Source organism: Prionailurus viverrinus, unplaced genomic scaffold (genome assembly GCF_022837055.1).
Source record: "Prionailurus viverrinus isolate Anna unplaced genomic scaffold, UM_Priviv_1.0 scaffold_35, whole genome shotgun sequence".
In the NCBI taxonomy this organism is placed as follows: domain Eukaryota; kingdom Metazoa; phylum Chordata; class Mammalia; order Carnivora; family Felidae; genus Prionailurus; species Prionailurus viverrinus.
In genome coordinates, this window is record NW_025927605.1 from 5,789,305 (window position 1) to 5,805,168 (window position 15,864).

A 15,864-nucleotide genomic window follows, 5' to 3' on the forward strand; every position below is an offset into this window, starting at 1 on the left:
CTCATGACCCTGAGATCAAGATCTGGATGGTCTACTAAGCCAGGCTCCTCTATGCAGTTGCCTTTTAATGGCAAAAAAAAAAAAAAAAAAAAGCATTACAAATGAAAATGTTTATACTTTCATAATACCTACGTAGTTACCCTTGTTGGTGTTCTTTGTGTGCATTCAAGTTACCATCTAGTGTACTTTTATTTCAGCTTCCAGAGCCCCCTGGAGTATTCCTCATAGAGCAAGCCTGCTAACGACAAATTGTCTCTCTTTACTGGAGATGTCATTTCCCTTTGTTTTGGGAGAGCACAATGTTTTGATCCATTTTCATCCAAAGCCTAACTACAGTGGGGAGAAGGTGACCTTATCCTTATGTCTTTTCTCTGGGCTTAGATTTAACCTGGCTCCACCAACGTACTAGCTGTGTGACCTTGGACAGGTCACGTCACTTCTCTGTGCCTTAGTTTCCTCGTATATAAAATGGAGATAACAATGAGACAGCGCTCCAAAGTGTTGCAGGACTCAGGACTTGTAAAGCCCTTGGGGCTGGTGTGAGCCCACAGCACTAGCTGTTGGCTCATTTGCCAAACAAAACAACAGGGGGGTGGGCAGAGAAAGGAAGGAGCATTCGGCGGTGAGACCCCTGTAGCCACCTCCAGGGCTCTCCTCGAAGGTTCTCTTTGATGAATGTCACCTGTTTTTCCTACAAGATACTAGGCTCATCAGAGGCAGCCCGGAAGCTGGCAGGGGCAACTGTAGAACCACGACAATGAAGGAAACCCACCCCTTGGGGCGCCTGGGCGGCTCAGTCGGTTAAGCATCCGACCTCGGCTCAGGTCGTGACCTCACAGTTCGCGGGTTCGAGCCCCATGTCGGGCTCTGGGCAGACAGCTCAGAGCCTAGAGCCTGCTCCAGATTCTGTGTCTCCCTCTCTCTGCCCCTCTCCCACTCATACTCTGTCTCTCTCAAGAAAAACAGTAAAAATGTTTCTTTTGAAGGAAACCCATCCCGTGTTGTAAATTACGCATGACTAAGACCACGGGCAAAACCCATTCTTGTCCTCTTGGGATACTGCACGGGCCTGGAGAGCCTGTGATGGCAGCCAGCCAGGATGGGCCCATCAACAGCATCTGCTGGGCAGCACCGCTGGACCACTCCCAAGACCCAGGACGAGTCCCCAGGGACACCTACAAAGCTCCCAGGAGGTAGAGGCTTGCCTCCACTCTGCCGCCACTGGGTCCAGCCCCCACTGCCCTCCTTCCGTGGGCCAGCCCCTCCCCACTTCCCCCAGCCGGCCCCACTCTGGCCCCTTCCTCCCTCCAAATCAAATGACACCGATGACTCATGCCTCGAGGAAGGCCATTTATTTCCAAGATATAGACTATACTTTTAAGACAGGACTTTTCAGAAGCAGGAAATCTTAGTTGTCGCCTAGAGAGGTGTGTCAAGGACACAGTGAAAGGAGACATGCGCACGTGGGGCCAGAGGCTTTTCCAACACTGTTACAACACTTTTTTAAATGAGCAAAACATCTTTAAAAATCCTTATAAATTCTTTATAATATGTTACACATTTAGAGACAATATTTACAGTAAAAGGGTGGGGGAGGGGGGAAAGAGAAATCTACTTTACAGCAAATCTTTGCATAAAACAAGACTGACAGACGTGGCGGTGGGGTTCACAACCCCACCTGGGCTTCCCTGGGGTAAGTGAGGGCGTGTGTGGGGAGGCCTGGTGGTCTGAGGTCTATTTACAACGTGTGGGGAGAAGAGGGGGCTGGGTCCCGCCCATCCTGAAGGAACAGCCCAGCTCAGACCCCATAAATCAGTGTGTGTGTGTGTGTGTGTGTGTGTGTATGAGTGAGTGAGAGAGAGAGAGAGACACCAGGGATGTTCACTATACCCCCTCCTAAAGAGAAGAAGGTGGGGGTCTGTGTGCCTGAATTGTGGAAGCAGCAGGCACAGCTGGAAGAACAAAGAGAGGGACAAGGGAGATCTAGCAGGGGGTACCCTGGACCTTCCCAAAACTGGGGAATCGGCAGCCAGCTCCCATGGTCAACACGCTTAGTGAGGGTGGTTTAGAGGTTGGCAAAAAGTTGGTGAGGGGAACAACCCTGGGAGGAGTCTCAGTTCCGCCTCTGTGGAGTGGCCCTAACTTCCTTCTCTGGCTCTGACAAGCGGCAGGGGCAGGATCCCTGGATGCACCGAAGGCGGGAGGGGTGGGGGTGGGGGGCTGCTGTATGTGGTGGGGTTGGGCAGCAAGGGGCAGGAGAGGCAGAAGTTGCTACTGGAAACACCTTCTGACAGTGACTAGCACACTCGCACACATACCCCCTCCGCCCATGGACATGATGACCCTACATCACCTCCCCCACCTTAGCTAGGAGCCAAGAGGTAATGGAGAGGCACGGAGGAAAGAAGCGAAGAGCCAGCATCACCCCGGGTCTTTCCTTTAGTCCAGGACTGAGACCCGGGAGGGGGGTGGTTCCCTATCCACACCCCATGGCCAACAAGGGTCTCTAAGTGCAGACACAGAAGGGCCCAGAGGGCCCACTCTGTCACAGAGCTCCAGCAGCCTGTCCCCTCTCCGCTCCCCACTCCTCTTACCTCCGGGGTGTCCCCCTCTCTCCCGCTCCCGCTCCCTGTCCCAGCCGGGGCCTTCTCGTCTGCCCGCCCCCTACCGATCCCGCACACAAACTAGAGACGCGGCCTGCAGCGCCAGATGCACCGGGGACACGAGAGGGGGCGCAAGCCAGAGAAGACTGGGGTAGAGGGACCGGCGCGGGGCGGGGGGCTGGTCACAGACACTGATGGAGGCGGGAGGCGGCCGAGCGGCGCGGGGGCTGGCTCTGCAGGGCCCCCGGGTCCCCGGGCGGCAGCGAGGCCGCGGACGACGGCGCCCGGGCCTTGGTGGACTCCAGGCTGCTGAGGCCCGAGTCCTTGTTGTCGCTGTGCGCCCGAGGGCCCGCGGGCTCCGGGGCGCCGCCCCCGCCCAGCTCCTTCCACTCGTTGAAATTGAGGTCGGTCAGCGGGCTCTGCACCACCACCGTGTGGCGCCGCCAGCTGCTCCGGCGCCGCCGCGTCTCCGGCGACAGCGGCCGCCGCAGCCGCACGGCGAGCATATCGTCGGCGGTGCCGCGGAGGCGCAGCCGCAGAGCCTCGATGCGCGACGGCCGCGAGCCCAGCGCCGCCACCGCCGCGGCCGCCGGGGGGCGCAGCGACTCCTGGCTGCTGGACGAGGCCGAGCCCGGCGGCTCGGCGGCCCGGGGGCCGCCCCGCCCCGCGCCCGCGCCCTCGCCGTCCGGGCGGCTGCGGGACAGGCGGCGGCGCGCCAGGGTGTCGCAGGGCATGAGGCGGTGCGAGCTGAAGGAGGGCCGGCGCGCCGGGCGCCCCCCGGGCCCCGCGCCGGCCTCCGTGTCCGTCTCCACGTGGCTCAGCTCGCTGCGCTCGTCGTCCGCCTCGTCCCCCGCGCCCGGCCGCCGGCCCCCGGCGCCCGAGCACACGCTGCGGTCCATGGTGGACAGGGTGGAGTAGCCCGAGACGATGGAGCGCGTGTCCGCGGCCGGTCGCTCGTCCGGCGCCGCCGGGGGGCTGAGGCGCCCTGGGGCCTCGGAGGCGGCTGCGCCCGGCAGCGGCCCCTCCGGCTGGTCCCGCGCCCCCGGCGCCGGCGCCCCCGCCTCGGGCTTGTGCGCCTCCTGCTCCGAGTCGTCGTCGGTGCTGCTGCCCAGTCCCCGCGCCTCCCGCCGCTTCTTCCGCTTGCGGTTGACCGCCGAGATGAAGGAGATCGCCAGCATCTCCCGGGCGTACGGCTCCTTCTTGGGGGCCCACGAGCCCTGCGCGGGAGACAGGTCAGCATGCAGGAGGCGCCCCCGCACCGCGACAGGTCCCAAGCCGGCCCCGCTCCCCCCCCCCCCCTAACTCCCAGGGCCGGCGTCCTAAGCCCTTCCTCCCTGACGGCTGTCCCAGTGGGAGCGTCCCTACCCAGCCGGGAGCCGGCCAGACGCGGCCCCCCTCAATATCCCAGTCCCCTCCGGTACCCACTCTGGTCTCAATCCAGACTCTCGGCTCCTTCCTGTGAGCTGGGGCCTGGTCCCTCACCTCCACCCCAACTTCCACTCCATTCCCCAAGCCCAGCGCTAGATTAATCCTTGCAGACACAGCTCTGGTGATAATAGCCTCTCAACAGCGAATACACTTGACAGTTTGAACCCATTTTATATATACCAGCCCAGATTATAATCACCAGAGCCTGGCAGGGATGTCCCTCCCCCCATGGCTTCTACCCCCTCCATCTCCACTCACTCCCACCTGGGAAACCTGCCTTTCCACCTAGGCAGTAGGTATGGGCCTCTCCAGGGCAACCGGCCCAAGTTCACTTCCCCTTCCCACTACAGCCCACTGCATTTCAGCCATCCCACCGGGGCCCCCACCCATAGTCCCCAACCCCACATCAATCTGGCCGGCTCGGCTGCCAGAAGTGGCTACCCAGTTCTGAACAATCTGAACGATCGGATTGAAGGCACCCCAAACAGTGATTTCCAACCCCATGCGGGGCAATGTCACTGCTAACTCCTGTGAGTGTTTTCTGGTCCTGTCCTTCCGTGATGCCCCAGCAGAGCCCACGGTGACCCTCACGGGCCAACACCAAACTACCTCTTGAGCTCCAGAACTCTTCTTCCAATGGCAAATCCATCTCTAGCAAAGTGTCTGTGGGCACCTGAAACTCACCTATCTACAACTACTACACTAGGCTCCCTACGCCTGCCCCAAACGACCTGCATTCATGTTCCCCACCTTCAGGTGGTTCCCTGCCTCCTCCTCCTTCCCTGCTGCTTCTCAGTTTTCCTGAAGTGACTCCCAAAGCCAGCTCATCCTCACCATCCTCTGTCCAGGCCCTTGCTCTGCCTTTTCTGGGTCTTTCTGCCATCGCCTGATAGGGGTCCCTGCCTCCAGCCTTGCCTTACCCCAGTCCCCCCTCCTCTAGAGCAGTCAGTCCTTCTAGGCAAGGGAGGAATCTGATCACCTCCAGACTCTGCAGGGCCCCCCACCTTCCCCAGGATGAAGCCCAGACACAGGGCCCTTTACAACCTGTTACCCGCTTTGCCAGCCCTCCCTACCCTAACCTCAACACACCCTTCACTCTGGCGATGCCCACCTGCCACACTGACTTGCCCTGAGCCACACCGCCCCCTCTCCCTGCCCGCCTATGTGCTGTATGAGCTCTTAGCCCTCTTCCTAGGCCCAGCTCAAATAAGGCATCCTCTGTACAGCCACCTCTCAGCCCTCCCATGGCCCTTTGAAAACACACCTACACCTGCTCTTCTCCCATCGGAATAGCTCTGTTTCTACATCATCTGTATCACACTCAGAGTTCCTTGAGAGCAAGGTCTGTGGCCTCTTTGTGTTTGTGTCCATGACTCCTAGTGCAGTGCCCGCACATAACAGGTGCTCACTAAACGTTAAGTGACTGGGGGCGCCTGGGTGGCTCAGTCCGTTGAGCATCCAACTCTTGATTTCGGCTCAGGTCATGATCTCACTCTATGAGTTCAAGCTCAGCTTCGGGCTCTACACTGACAGTACAGAGCCTGCTTGGGATTCTCTCTTTCCCTCGCTCTCTGCCCCTTCCCCCCCCCCCATACATACAAACATACATACATACATACATAAACGTTAAGTGAATGGACAAATGGGTGAATGCAGTCCCCTCAACACAGAAGGCCGTGCACAAGCACAGGCTGAAACTGGTCCCCCTGCTGGGCTGGAATGACCTGCCCTGTGACCCCTTCTCACGGGTCACCTCCTGTTTCAGCCACGGTATAATAATGGAGACACAGAGATGCCTCGTGTGGCCACCGCATCCTATGTACTGTCTCTCACATCAGCTGGTTCTGAGGAAGCTGAAGCATGTCAGGGAGTCAGGATTCATAGGCATGCGGCTCCTGGGCCATGGCGGTCAACACTGCACGGCTCCAGAAGGCAATCCCCAGAGTTGTGCGATCTGGCAGTTCTCTGATCAACCTGAGGCACAGGGTAGCCAGTGCCACGGTCTTTTCTGGCCAGTGCTCTCTGAGGCGCTTGCGAGGCCACTAGGACCATCAGATCAAATTATCCTCTCATCCCAGCTAGTTACAGAGGCAGAGCAGTCATAATGGTCACTTCCAGGAATGTAGAGGTCGGTACATTCACATAAAGGCCAAGGCGTCAGCCCAGGAGAGGCTACGGGAAACCAGGGGGCTAGCAGGAGCGATGGGTGGGCTAGATTCAGGTCACTATAATGAACTTGCTCCCTGCCGTAGAAGTCTTATGATGGGAGTGAGCTCCCCGTCCCCCCAGGCACACTGCGTGTCAGGCACACTGGGCTCGCTGGGACCTGGCCAGTGCTTAGAGACCCGGACAGACAGGAGTCCAGTTCAATCACCAGAGTTTAGTGATTTCACCCACTACTATGAACAGAATTGTGTCCCCTTCCCCAAATTCGTATGCTGACGCCCTACCCCCCAGTGGGATAGGATTTGGAGATGGGGCCATTGGGAGGTAATGAGGTCATGCCCTTGTGGTGGCATTAGTGCTCTTATAAAAAGAGACACCGGAGAGCTTTCTCTATTGTAATCTCTCTTTGCTGTATGAGGACACAGCAAGAAGGCGGCCATGTACAAGACAGAGAGCTCTCACCAGAAACTGACCATGCTGACCCCTTGATCTTGGACATCTAGCCTCAAGAACTGTGAGAAAAAATGGGGCGCCTGGGCGGCTCAGTCGGTTAAGCGTCCGACTTCAGCTCAGGTCATGATCTCACAGTTCATGAGTTCGAGCCCCGAGTCGAGCTCTGTGCTGACAGCTCAGAGCCCGGAGCCTGCTTCGGATTCTGCGTCTCCCTGTCTCTGCCCCTGGCCCGCTCTCAAGAGACATTCGGTCTCTGTCTCTCTCAAAAGTAAATAAACACGAAAAAATATATAATAATAAAAGAACTGTGAGAAAATAAATTTCTCTCGTTTAAGCCATCCAGTCTGTGGTATTTTGTTATGGCAGCCAGAGCTAAGACACCAACCCCCTTGGCCATCAAGCTCTACATCCTTGCCTAATGGGTTCTGTCTCAGAGGGCAGGCCCTGGACGGCGAGTAGCTGGCTGTGAGAGCTGGTTCAAAACACCAGCTTCAGGTTCATTGATTTTCTCAGTTGTTTTCAATTTCATTGATTTATCCTCTTTGTTACTCCCTTCCTTCTGCTTGCTTTGGGCCCTCCAAAAAGAATATTAAGTACAGCAGACATACTTGTGGTTATAAGGAGAAATATTAGGCTTCGTTGACAGGTGAGGAGCTGAGGATCAGAAAGGGGTTAAACAACTTGCCTGATGTCCTGAAGCTAAGTGGTGGAGGCAGGACTCAGACCCAGGACTGTCTGTGCTTTCTTTCTTTCTTTTTAATTTTTAAATTATTTATTTTGAGAGAGAGCGCGAGTGGGGGGAGGGGCAGGCGCTAACAGCGCGGAACCCAACACGGGCCTCGATCTCATGAGCCGTGAGATCATGACCTGAGCCGAAATCAAGAGTCGGACCCTTAACCGACTGAGCCACCCAGGCGCCGCGGACTGTGCGCTTTTAGCCACTGGGAGCTCTGCCCCTGGCCACCTGGCCACCTAACTCCCAGGCCGGATACTTCTATTCCACCAGATGCCTCACCCAGCACGGCCACGGTGAGTGACTTCTCTGCTTACCACGGTACGCACAGTACCTCCTGCTTTCCTTCCCTGTGACCAGCAACTTCCTCAGCATCCAGCGGCAATTCTCCCCATTCCCTTGGCCAAAATCAAGAAGTGGGACGGCTTAAGCAGGGAGAAAGCTTCAGAATTGCTTTGGCACTTACCTTGGACTTGGCTGGACTGCAGGTGGTAGAATCTGTCGGTGAGAGAGAGAAATACAAAGGAAAGTTAAATCGGGGCAGGAGAAGGCTGCCTTGTGCACACGATTCCCTCTCCCCGGAGGCTTCAGGAACCAGGGAGATCAGACACCTGAGCTCTCCCCAGGTGTTGGGAGTGTGATGAGCTTCTGGTGTCATTTCCCATGGCCCAGGGACGGTATTGATGGCAATCGCCACTTCCTTTCGAGGTAGGAAGTGACTGACGTCAGGCTGCCAGTTGTGAGACCCTCATTTGTCAGGGTCAAGGGCAAGGAGGGCTTCTCTTTGGGCCTAGGTCCTCTCCCCTCCCCTCCTGTCCCTGTTACTCTGAAGCACTAGAGAGAAAATGCCAAATATCAGACGCAGTCCACGGAAACCACAATGAAACACAGCGAATCACAGATGCTCTGGAGAAATGGAGACCACACAGTGCACAGACAAGGGGGCGCCCTACCTCCACCCTCACCACCACCCCCACTCCCGGGACAGGAGGAAGAAGAGGGACCCCGTGAATGATGGCGTCGAGGGGCAGACACCAAGTAGGTGGGACCCAGGAGGCAGAGCGCGCTGGTGACTAGGGCCTTGATAGGCTCCGCCTCCAGACTCCTCGTCCATCTGCCTTCCCGGGGGCAAGGCCCTGTTTATCACCAGAGTTACGAGAACGAGTAAAATCATTACATCAGTAGGACTGGGGTCCCGCTCCTTTAAGATCACTGGGGGTGGAGAAGGAACCACAACCAAATCCTGGCAGTGTCCTCTCCAGGACAGGGGAGGGGGTAGGCTGATCTAAGGACCTCCCGGGGTCTGACGGGGCAGTGGGCAGGCACAGTTAATCCACACTCTCTGGCAAGCAAGTGAGTCCTCCTCCCCACCCCTCCCCTGCACACGGTGAGAGGAGCAGATGGCCAACCACACAGTGACACACACGAGGCAGGGGAGCGGCAGCAGGTGATTAGAAGAAACAGGGGGCTCCTCTCTGCCATCCCCACCCACCTTGTCCCCTGGCTCCCTCCTCAGCCTGCCTCTTATAACTAGGGGTGCTGCGCTAGGCCTCTGTCAGAGACAGGAGCCGTCAGAATACGAAGGGCGGCCCGCCCACAGGGCAGGAGAAGTTAATGCCTTGGGCCGAGGGGCTGCTCTGGGCTGCTCTGCTACGAGAGTCTACGGCCCTGAAACAGGACTTAGGGGCTGAGTGACCAGGGGCTCTGGTTTCAGAAGCGGGAAGAGTCAGCCCTCGGAGCCCACCAAGGCAGGAGCTGCAGTTATAGAGAGGCTTCTGAGGGTGACATCACTCGTGTCCCGACAGGCTGGGTCCCCCTGCCAGCCAAGCCTCCCCCTGTCCAGATAACCGGAGGTGACCGGGTTCAGCACAGAGAAAAGCCCAGAGTCTGGGGACCGCGGCAGAGGTGAGGGAGCAGTCATGCGGTGCCCAGACTTCCCGGCAAGGGGACAGGATCTGGCTCCGACAAATGCCTCCTTCCTCCTGAGGAGGGGCCTTCAGACGGGAGGGCTAGGGTGGGGGTATGTTGTTCACAAGCGGGGGTAGCCGGTATGTCAAGGGTGAGGTGCTCACAGCCCGGGACCTTTCTGCCTGCCCCTTGGGCCTGCCCAGCCTTCTTATAATCACCCGCCACTGTTAGTGACCGAGGCCGCAAATGCCACACTGTACCCTTTAAATCTCCAACAGGTCCGCTGGAGGAGGGGAAGGGGAGAAGAGAGAGGCAGGGTTCAGGGGCGGGAGGAGAGCACAGGGAGAAGAGAGAAGGGGGCAGAGGGGTGCAAGGAGAAAAGGAAGAAAAATTAAAAAGAGGAACATGCCCAGAAGGACACAGCCCATGAGAAATAAAAAGCTCAGGAAGGAAACCAGTGAAGGAGGGCGAACAAAGCCCCTACCCAGCCCGGGGAGGGGCAGCTGAGCAGACAAGGAAGCGGGCCCACAGGCAAGCAGACCTCCCCAGAGTGGAGAAGGCCCTGCCACAGCCCGGGTCTCTGTGGTGGGGGCAGGGAAGGGCCCCGCTGGGGCAGAGCAGGGAAGCTGGGCGTCTGGCCAGGCATCTGGGACCCTTGGGAATGCGAATCCCACCCCCACTCCCACCCGTTCCCAAGCCCCTGCACTCACCTGAACCTGGGTCACCAGGGGGCACTGTCCTGCCAATGTTAGGCAGGAGGTACTCAATGTTGGGCACTGACTGAGGCTCCTTGTCATCCACAGGAGTCTGCAAACAGGAGGAGGGTCAGCCAGCATGTCCTCAGATGGCTGGACCGTGGATCCCGCAAAACAGGGTAACCTGAGGCAGGGCCCATGACTCCTCCATCAGATTGGGGCTCACCAACTGTCTCTCTCATCAGTCAGGCACTCTTGAAGGCAGGTCCTACACGTACCCCATTAGACTGTTTTGTGCCTTCTCCAACACCTTGACTGAACCCCAAAGGCCGGAGCTGTGTCTCCACCATCAGACTGGATCTTTCTAAGATCTATATCCTCCACATAAGACTGGAAGGTGGAGTCTGCCTTTGCTACTGGACTCAGTTTCCTTAGAGTGGCTTATACCTCCCCCCTTAGACTGGGGACTCATGAAGGCAAGGATTGTGTCTCCCATTAGACTGGAGGCTCCTGAGAAGAGGGCCTATGTTTCCTCCATCAGACTGGGAAGCCCCAAGGGCAGGGACCTTCCCCTGCTTGAGTCTTACTGCCTGCCCCCTTCCGGCCCCCAGCCTGAGATGCAGGCCCACCTCAGACCAGACCCACTCCACCTTCCCTCTGCGTCACTTACTCTCTCTCCCTTGTCCTCGTCATCGCTGAAGAACCAGTCTGACTGCAGAGGAGACAAAAGGAAGTGGTGAAACTCAGCGTGGGAAGGGGCTGAGGGAAGACGGAGACACGGGCTCTGGACCTGCACAGTCCAGAGGACTCCACTCAGACGCCATATGGAATGGGGCAGGAGAAGGTTCTCCCTCTTCTCAACAACCCCCAGGCTGGCCTGGTCACTGGATGTTCCCAAGGGAACATGGATTCCCAGGACCAAACCCCACAGACTATGAGAAACCCTTGGGGAGAGAAAAGGCTGGACCCCAGTGCTGGAGGGAAATGCAGCCTGGAATGGGAAGGGCTGAGGATTGATGGAGGGCCAGTTCAGGAAAAGCTTCTCCGCCTGTTTTTCACTAGATATTGTCCAGAACACATCTCTGGGGCTCGCTCCCAACCGCAAGCCAGAAGCGGGGACAGCAGTGCCATCTAGCGCAGGCTGGGTCCACTGCAGAGAGAAGGCCCACCTGTTGCGGCAGCCAGAAGAGCCCTGGACACCACATTAGCTACTGGGGTGGCCACTCTCTCCCCCAGCCAGAAAGACAGAAGTGCCGGGAGGCAAATGTTAGGAGGTTCCCTGAAGGGAAGGCAGGAAAGAGTTTTCACATAAATGCCAAACAGGACAGAAAATAAAGTAAAAATCTGATTCGTAAGTATGTTTGGTGAAATTTGAAAATCTTAAAGATAAAAGCCTAAAAGTTTTCTGGAGAAAAAAAAAAAGGTTGCTTACAAACGAGCATCAGCTGTAACTAGAACTTTCAGCAGCAGCAGCAGCAGCAGACATAAGAAGATAGGTAGTATTTTCCTGTATTGCTGGATTACAAACGCAGGAATTTTGAGCCGAGAATTTTATACCCTGCTAAACTCTCAGTTGAGTGTGAACTAAAGCTACTTGAAGACATCAGAAAGCTTGCTGCACAAAGATTCTCTTAACTGTGTATATGAGCACAGTTAAGAAATGACCCCGGGGTGGAGTGACCAGCTCGGAGAGGTAAGGATGAATGTCCACGGTCGATCCAAGCAAGGATACTCATATACACATACAATTGTACACACACAAAGTATATCCATGACACTGTGGATTTCGAACACAGAGGGAGAAACCGGTGATGGGTGACAGTACACTAAGGCACTTGGTTTTTAGATGTGGTGGAAGGAAGACAATGGATATTGATGAGCTTTAGGAATAATCAGTGAGAGTGAAGCATAAGTATGGGCTGTTATAATTGTATAATTAAACACAGATTGGGCTTTATACATTGTGTAATTTTCTTTCTTTTTTTTAATTTATTTTGAGAGAGCGAGAGCGAGCGTGGGAGGGGCAGAGAGGGGGAGAGACAGAATCCCAAGCAGGCTCCACACGCTGTCAGCACTCGGGGCTTTAACTCATGAACTGTGAGATCATGACCTGAGCTGAAATCAAGCTGGATGCTTAACCAAGCAGCCACCCAGGCTCCCCTAAATTATGTCATTTTCATATCAGGAAAACAAAAATCAATCCATCGAAAGCAAGGTAGGACAGATGGAAAAGAAATAACATGAACATGGGGTAAACAAAAAACGACACTTAAGATGGCAGAGAGAAGTCCCAACAACACAGAAATTAGAATCAATGAGTTAAGCTCACTGGTCGAAAGTTAACACACACAGAATATTAGGGGCGCCTGGCTGGCTCAGTTGCAAGTGTGCAACTCGATCTCAGACTCATGAGTTCGAGCCCCACATTGGGCATTACTTAAAAAAAAATACTGTTTGTTAAAAAATAAATAAATACAATAAGACAAGGAACGTGGATTGAAAGGATACGTATTACCCAATCAGACTGGGTAATTATGGCGGGAGCAAAGTGGGGTCAGGGATGAAGGGGGAAACAAGGAGGCTTGCAGGTTGATTATGACCATGTGCCATGAACCTCAGTTATTATTCGCCACAATCTGGCATATTATTAACTCAAATAAGTGGCAAAGGAGAGCAACAAGAAAGAGAAGAGAGGATAAGAAATAATGCAAGATCGAAAAGTCAGTCTTCTCGGGCTCAAGTCCACCTCGGGTAAATGACTTCTTTGAGTCTATTTACTTATCTGTAAATGGGCATAACAGGAGTATCTACTTCTAAAATTGTGGTGAGAAGGAAAATGAAATCCGGTATGGCTATTATAAGAAACTAGAAATACCAAGTGTTGATGAGGATGTGGGGAAAAGGGAACTGTCACACAGTGCTGGTGGGAATGTAAATTGGTGCAGCCACTACGGAAACCAGCATGGAGGTTCCTCAAAAAATTAAACATAGAACTACCCTACGATCCAGGAATGTCTGGGTGGCTCAGTCAGTTAAGCATCCGACTCTTGACCTCTGCTCAGGTCCATGACCTCACAGTTCGTGGGTTCCAGTCCCGAGTCAGTCTCTGCACGGACAGCGTGGAGCCTACTTGGGATTCTCTCTCTGTGCCTCTCTCTCTGTCCCTCCCCCTACTTGTGCTTTCTCTCTCTGTCTCTCTCTCTCTCTCTCTCTCTCAAAATAAACAAATAAACTTTAAAAAAAAAAAGAGCTACCCTATAATCTAGCAATTCTGCTTCTGGGTATTTTTCTGAAGAAAACAAAAACACCAAGGAGAGATATCTGCACCCTTTTGTTCATTACAGCACATTATCTACAACAACTAAGACACGGAAGTGGCCTGAGTGCCCGCTGATGGAGGAATGGGTCAAGAAGATGTGGCGTGTATATAAAATGGAATACAACTCAGCCACTGAAAGAAGGAAATCTTGCCATCTGTGACCACATGGATGGCCCCTGAAGGTACCACGTATGCTAAATGAAACAAGTCACACAGAGAAAGACAAATACCGTATGATCTCACAGGTGGAATCTAAAACAAACAAACAGACGCAATCCAGGCTCATAGGTACAGAAAACAGGCTGGGGTGGGGCCGGGAGTGGGGGGTGGGCAAAGTGGGTGAAGGGGGTCAAAAGGTACAAACTTCCAGTTGCAAAATAAATAAGTCGCGGGGACGCAGCCTAGAGCATGATGACTGTGGTTAACAATACTGCATTGTGTTTTTGAAAGTTACTAAGAGAACAAGACTGAAAAATTCTCATGGCCAGAAAAACAATTGTAACTATGTATGGTGACGGTATATGTATAGCGCTGATCATCTCACGGGATATATACAAATACTGAATGGTCGTGTTGTTACACGTGAAACTAATCTCATGTCAATTATACCCTCCACTTAAACATTTCAAAAATAATGAAATACCGTGTGTAAAATATTTAGTACAACACATTGCTAATGTACAATGAATGTTAGCCATCATTAAGAAAAAGTGCAGTCCCCGGAGACAGGCTGAATAGAGGGAGCCCTAAGAAGCCCAGCCTTTAATTCGGTTTGGAGGTACCCAAAAGTGCTGTGGGAGCCCAGAAGCTACCGGGTAGCCCAGAGTTTTCTGGAAGAATTCACGCTAGCTGGTGCCACCCTGCTTTTGCACATCCCTGTGCCTGGAACGCTTTCTCCCTGCTCTGAATGGCTAAATTCCTCCAGGTGTCATAAGACAGTTAAACTCGCCCCTGACTACGCTCCCAGCCCTACAGCCGGGGCAGGGTTAGGTCCTTCCATGGGCTTCCCTGGCGATAGCCCAGAGAATGAAGAAATGACATCTTCACTGAGGCACTGCTCCTTCACAGCAGGGCCTGGGTTCCAGTCACCTCTGCATCCCAGCACCTGCACCTGCCTCTGGCATGCCGATGAGGTCAATAATGAGGTCGCTAATTCATATGACACCTCTTACCCGCTAAAGTGGCATTTTAAGTGCTTCACGGACATTAACGCATGTAACCCTCACAATTACCGTGTGAGGTGAGCATTATTATCATGTCCACTTTACAGATGAGGAAACTGAGGCAAAAAGAGGGTAAGTCCCTTGTTCAAGGCCCCACAGCATGTAAGGAGCAGAGCCAGAGTTGAACTTCAAGCAGGCGGGCTCCAGAGCCAGTGCCCTCAACTGCTACCTCAGCGGTTCTCAAGCGGGGTGCCTCTGCCTCCCGTCCCCTGGTGGGGGGGGGCATTTGGGAAAGTCGGCAGACACTTTCAGTTGTCACGACTGGAGGGAGGCTCCTGGCATCTAGCCAGAGATGTTGCTAACCATCCTGCGCTACACAGGACAGAGCCCCACAAAGAATCATCTGGCCCCAAAGGTCACTAGTGCGGAGGCTGAGAGACCCCAGTGTACGCGGAGCGGCAATCATGTTCGAACAAATGCCTTGACGTGGTCTTTGGGTTGCAGCTGACTTAGTAAACATGGGAATGAGCTGGTTGGTGACTTGTCACTGGGAGGACAGGAGCCCCGGGTAGGGAGGCCAGGTGATGGCCGCAAAGTCACCCACGACCTACAGCCATCCGCTGACGGGCCAGGGGCTCAGAGCCAGAGTCAGAGAAGTCTCTGCCGAGGTCCGATCCTGCCTGGGCCCGCGACTCCAGGGGCTCCGGGGGCCACGTGTTAGACTGGGGAGCTGAGATTTTCCAAGGGATAAGTTTTCCCAGACTAAGGGAAATGTTGGAATGAGAACAGGCTTTGACGTTCCCTCCCAAGGCTCAGAGCCCTGACCACCCAGTGGAGGAAGGAAATAAGCGGGCAAGGCCAGTCGGCGTGACCAAAGTCTACCCCACTGCCTCACGTCACTGACCCTGGCCGGCCAGGCCAGCTCTAGGATGGACCCCGGAATCTGGCCTCCCAGCAGGGGCCGAGGAAAGCACCAACTTCGGTCAGACAAAGCTGGCTTACAATCCTGGGGCTGCCACTTAATAAGCTGCGTGACTTTGAGCAAGTCGCTTTGCTTCTCTGAGCACCGGTTTCCTCATCTGTAAAATGGGAGTAACATGGCCTGGTTTCCCTTCCCTAAAGTATCTGTGACGTTGCAGACGCTGAGGACCCCATTCCGCTGGCCAGCTGCCGGTCTTATTTCTCCTGGCAGGAGGGGGTCGGGTTCCATCCACAGGCAGATTTGGAAATGGGAAATCTGTGATTTTTTTTTTTTTTTTTTTTTCTTGAAAATCTAGGATTTATAAAAGCATCCCTTAGGGCCCCAGAAGGGGGCGGCGCTGCCCCGAGTTTGGCTCTAGAGGACCAAGGCCTCCTGCGCCCTCTGCTGGCCGCTCTAGGTTCTCATCCCATCCTG

At 54.8% G+C, this 15,864-nt stretch overlaps 1 protein-coding gene across 5 annotated transcripts in view; it reads right to left on the reverse strand.

Moving 5' to 3' along the window:
• Window positions 1–1,337: 1,337 nt before the first annotated feature.
• Window positions 1,338–15,864, reverse strand: part of ARHGAP23 (Rho GTPase activating protein 23) — a 72,456-nt gene continuing 57,929 nt past the window's right edge. For all 5 annotated transcript variants that reach the window (XM_047845575.1, XM_047845576.1, XM_047845574.1 and 2 more), the window contains 4 exons: window positions 10,657–10,698; window positions 10,002–10,098; window positions 7,850–7,881; window positions 1,338–3,820 (listed from right to left, as the gene is read on the reverse strand). In XM_047845575.1, the coding sequence (XP_047701531.1) occupies window positions 2,786–3,820; window positions 7,850–7,881; window positions 10,002–10,098; window positions 10,657–10,698 (1,206 nt within the window). In that variant the 3' untranslated portion in view covers window positions 1,338–2,785. The remainder of the gene's footprint in view (window positions 3,821–7,849; window positions 7,882–10,001; window positions 10,099–10,656; window positions 10,699–15,864) is intronic.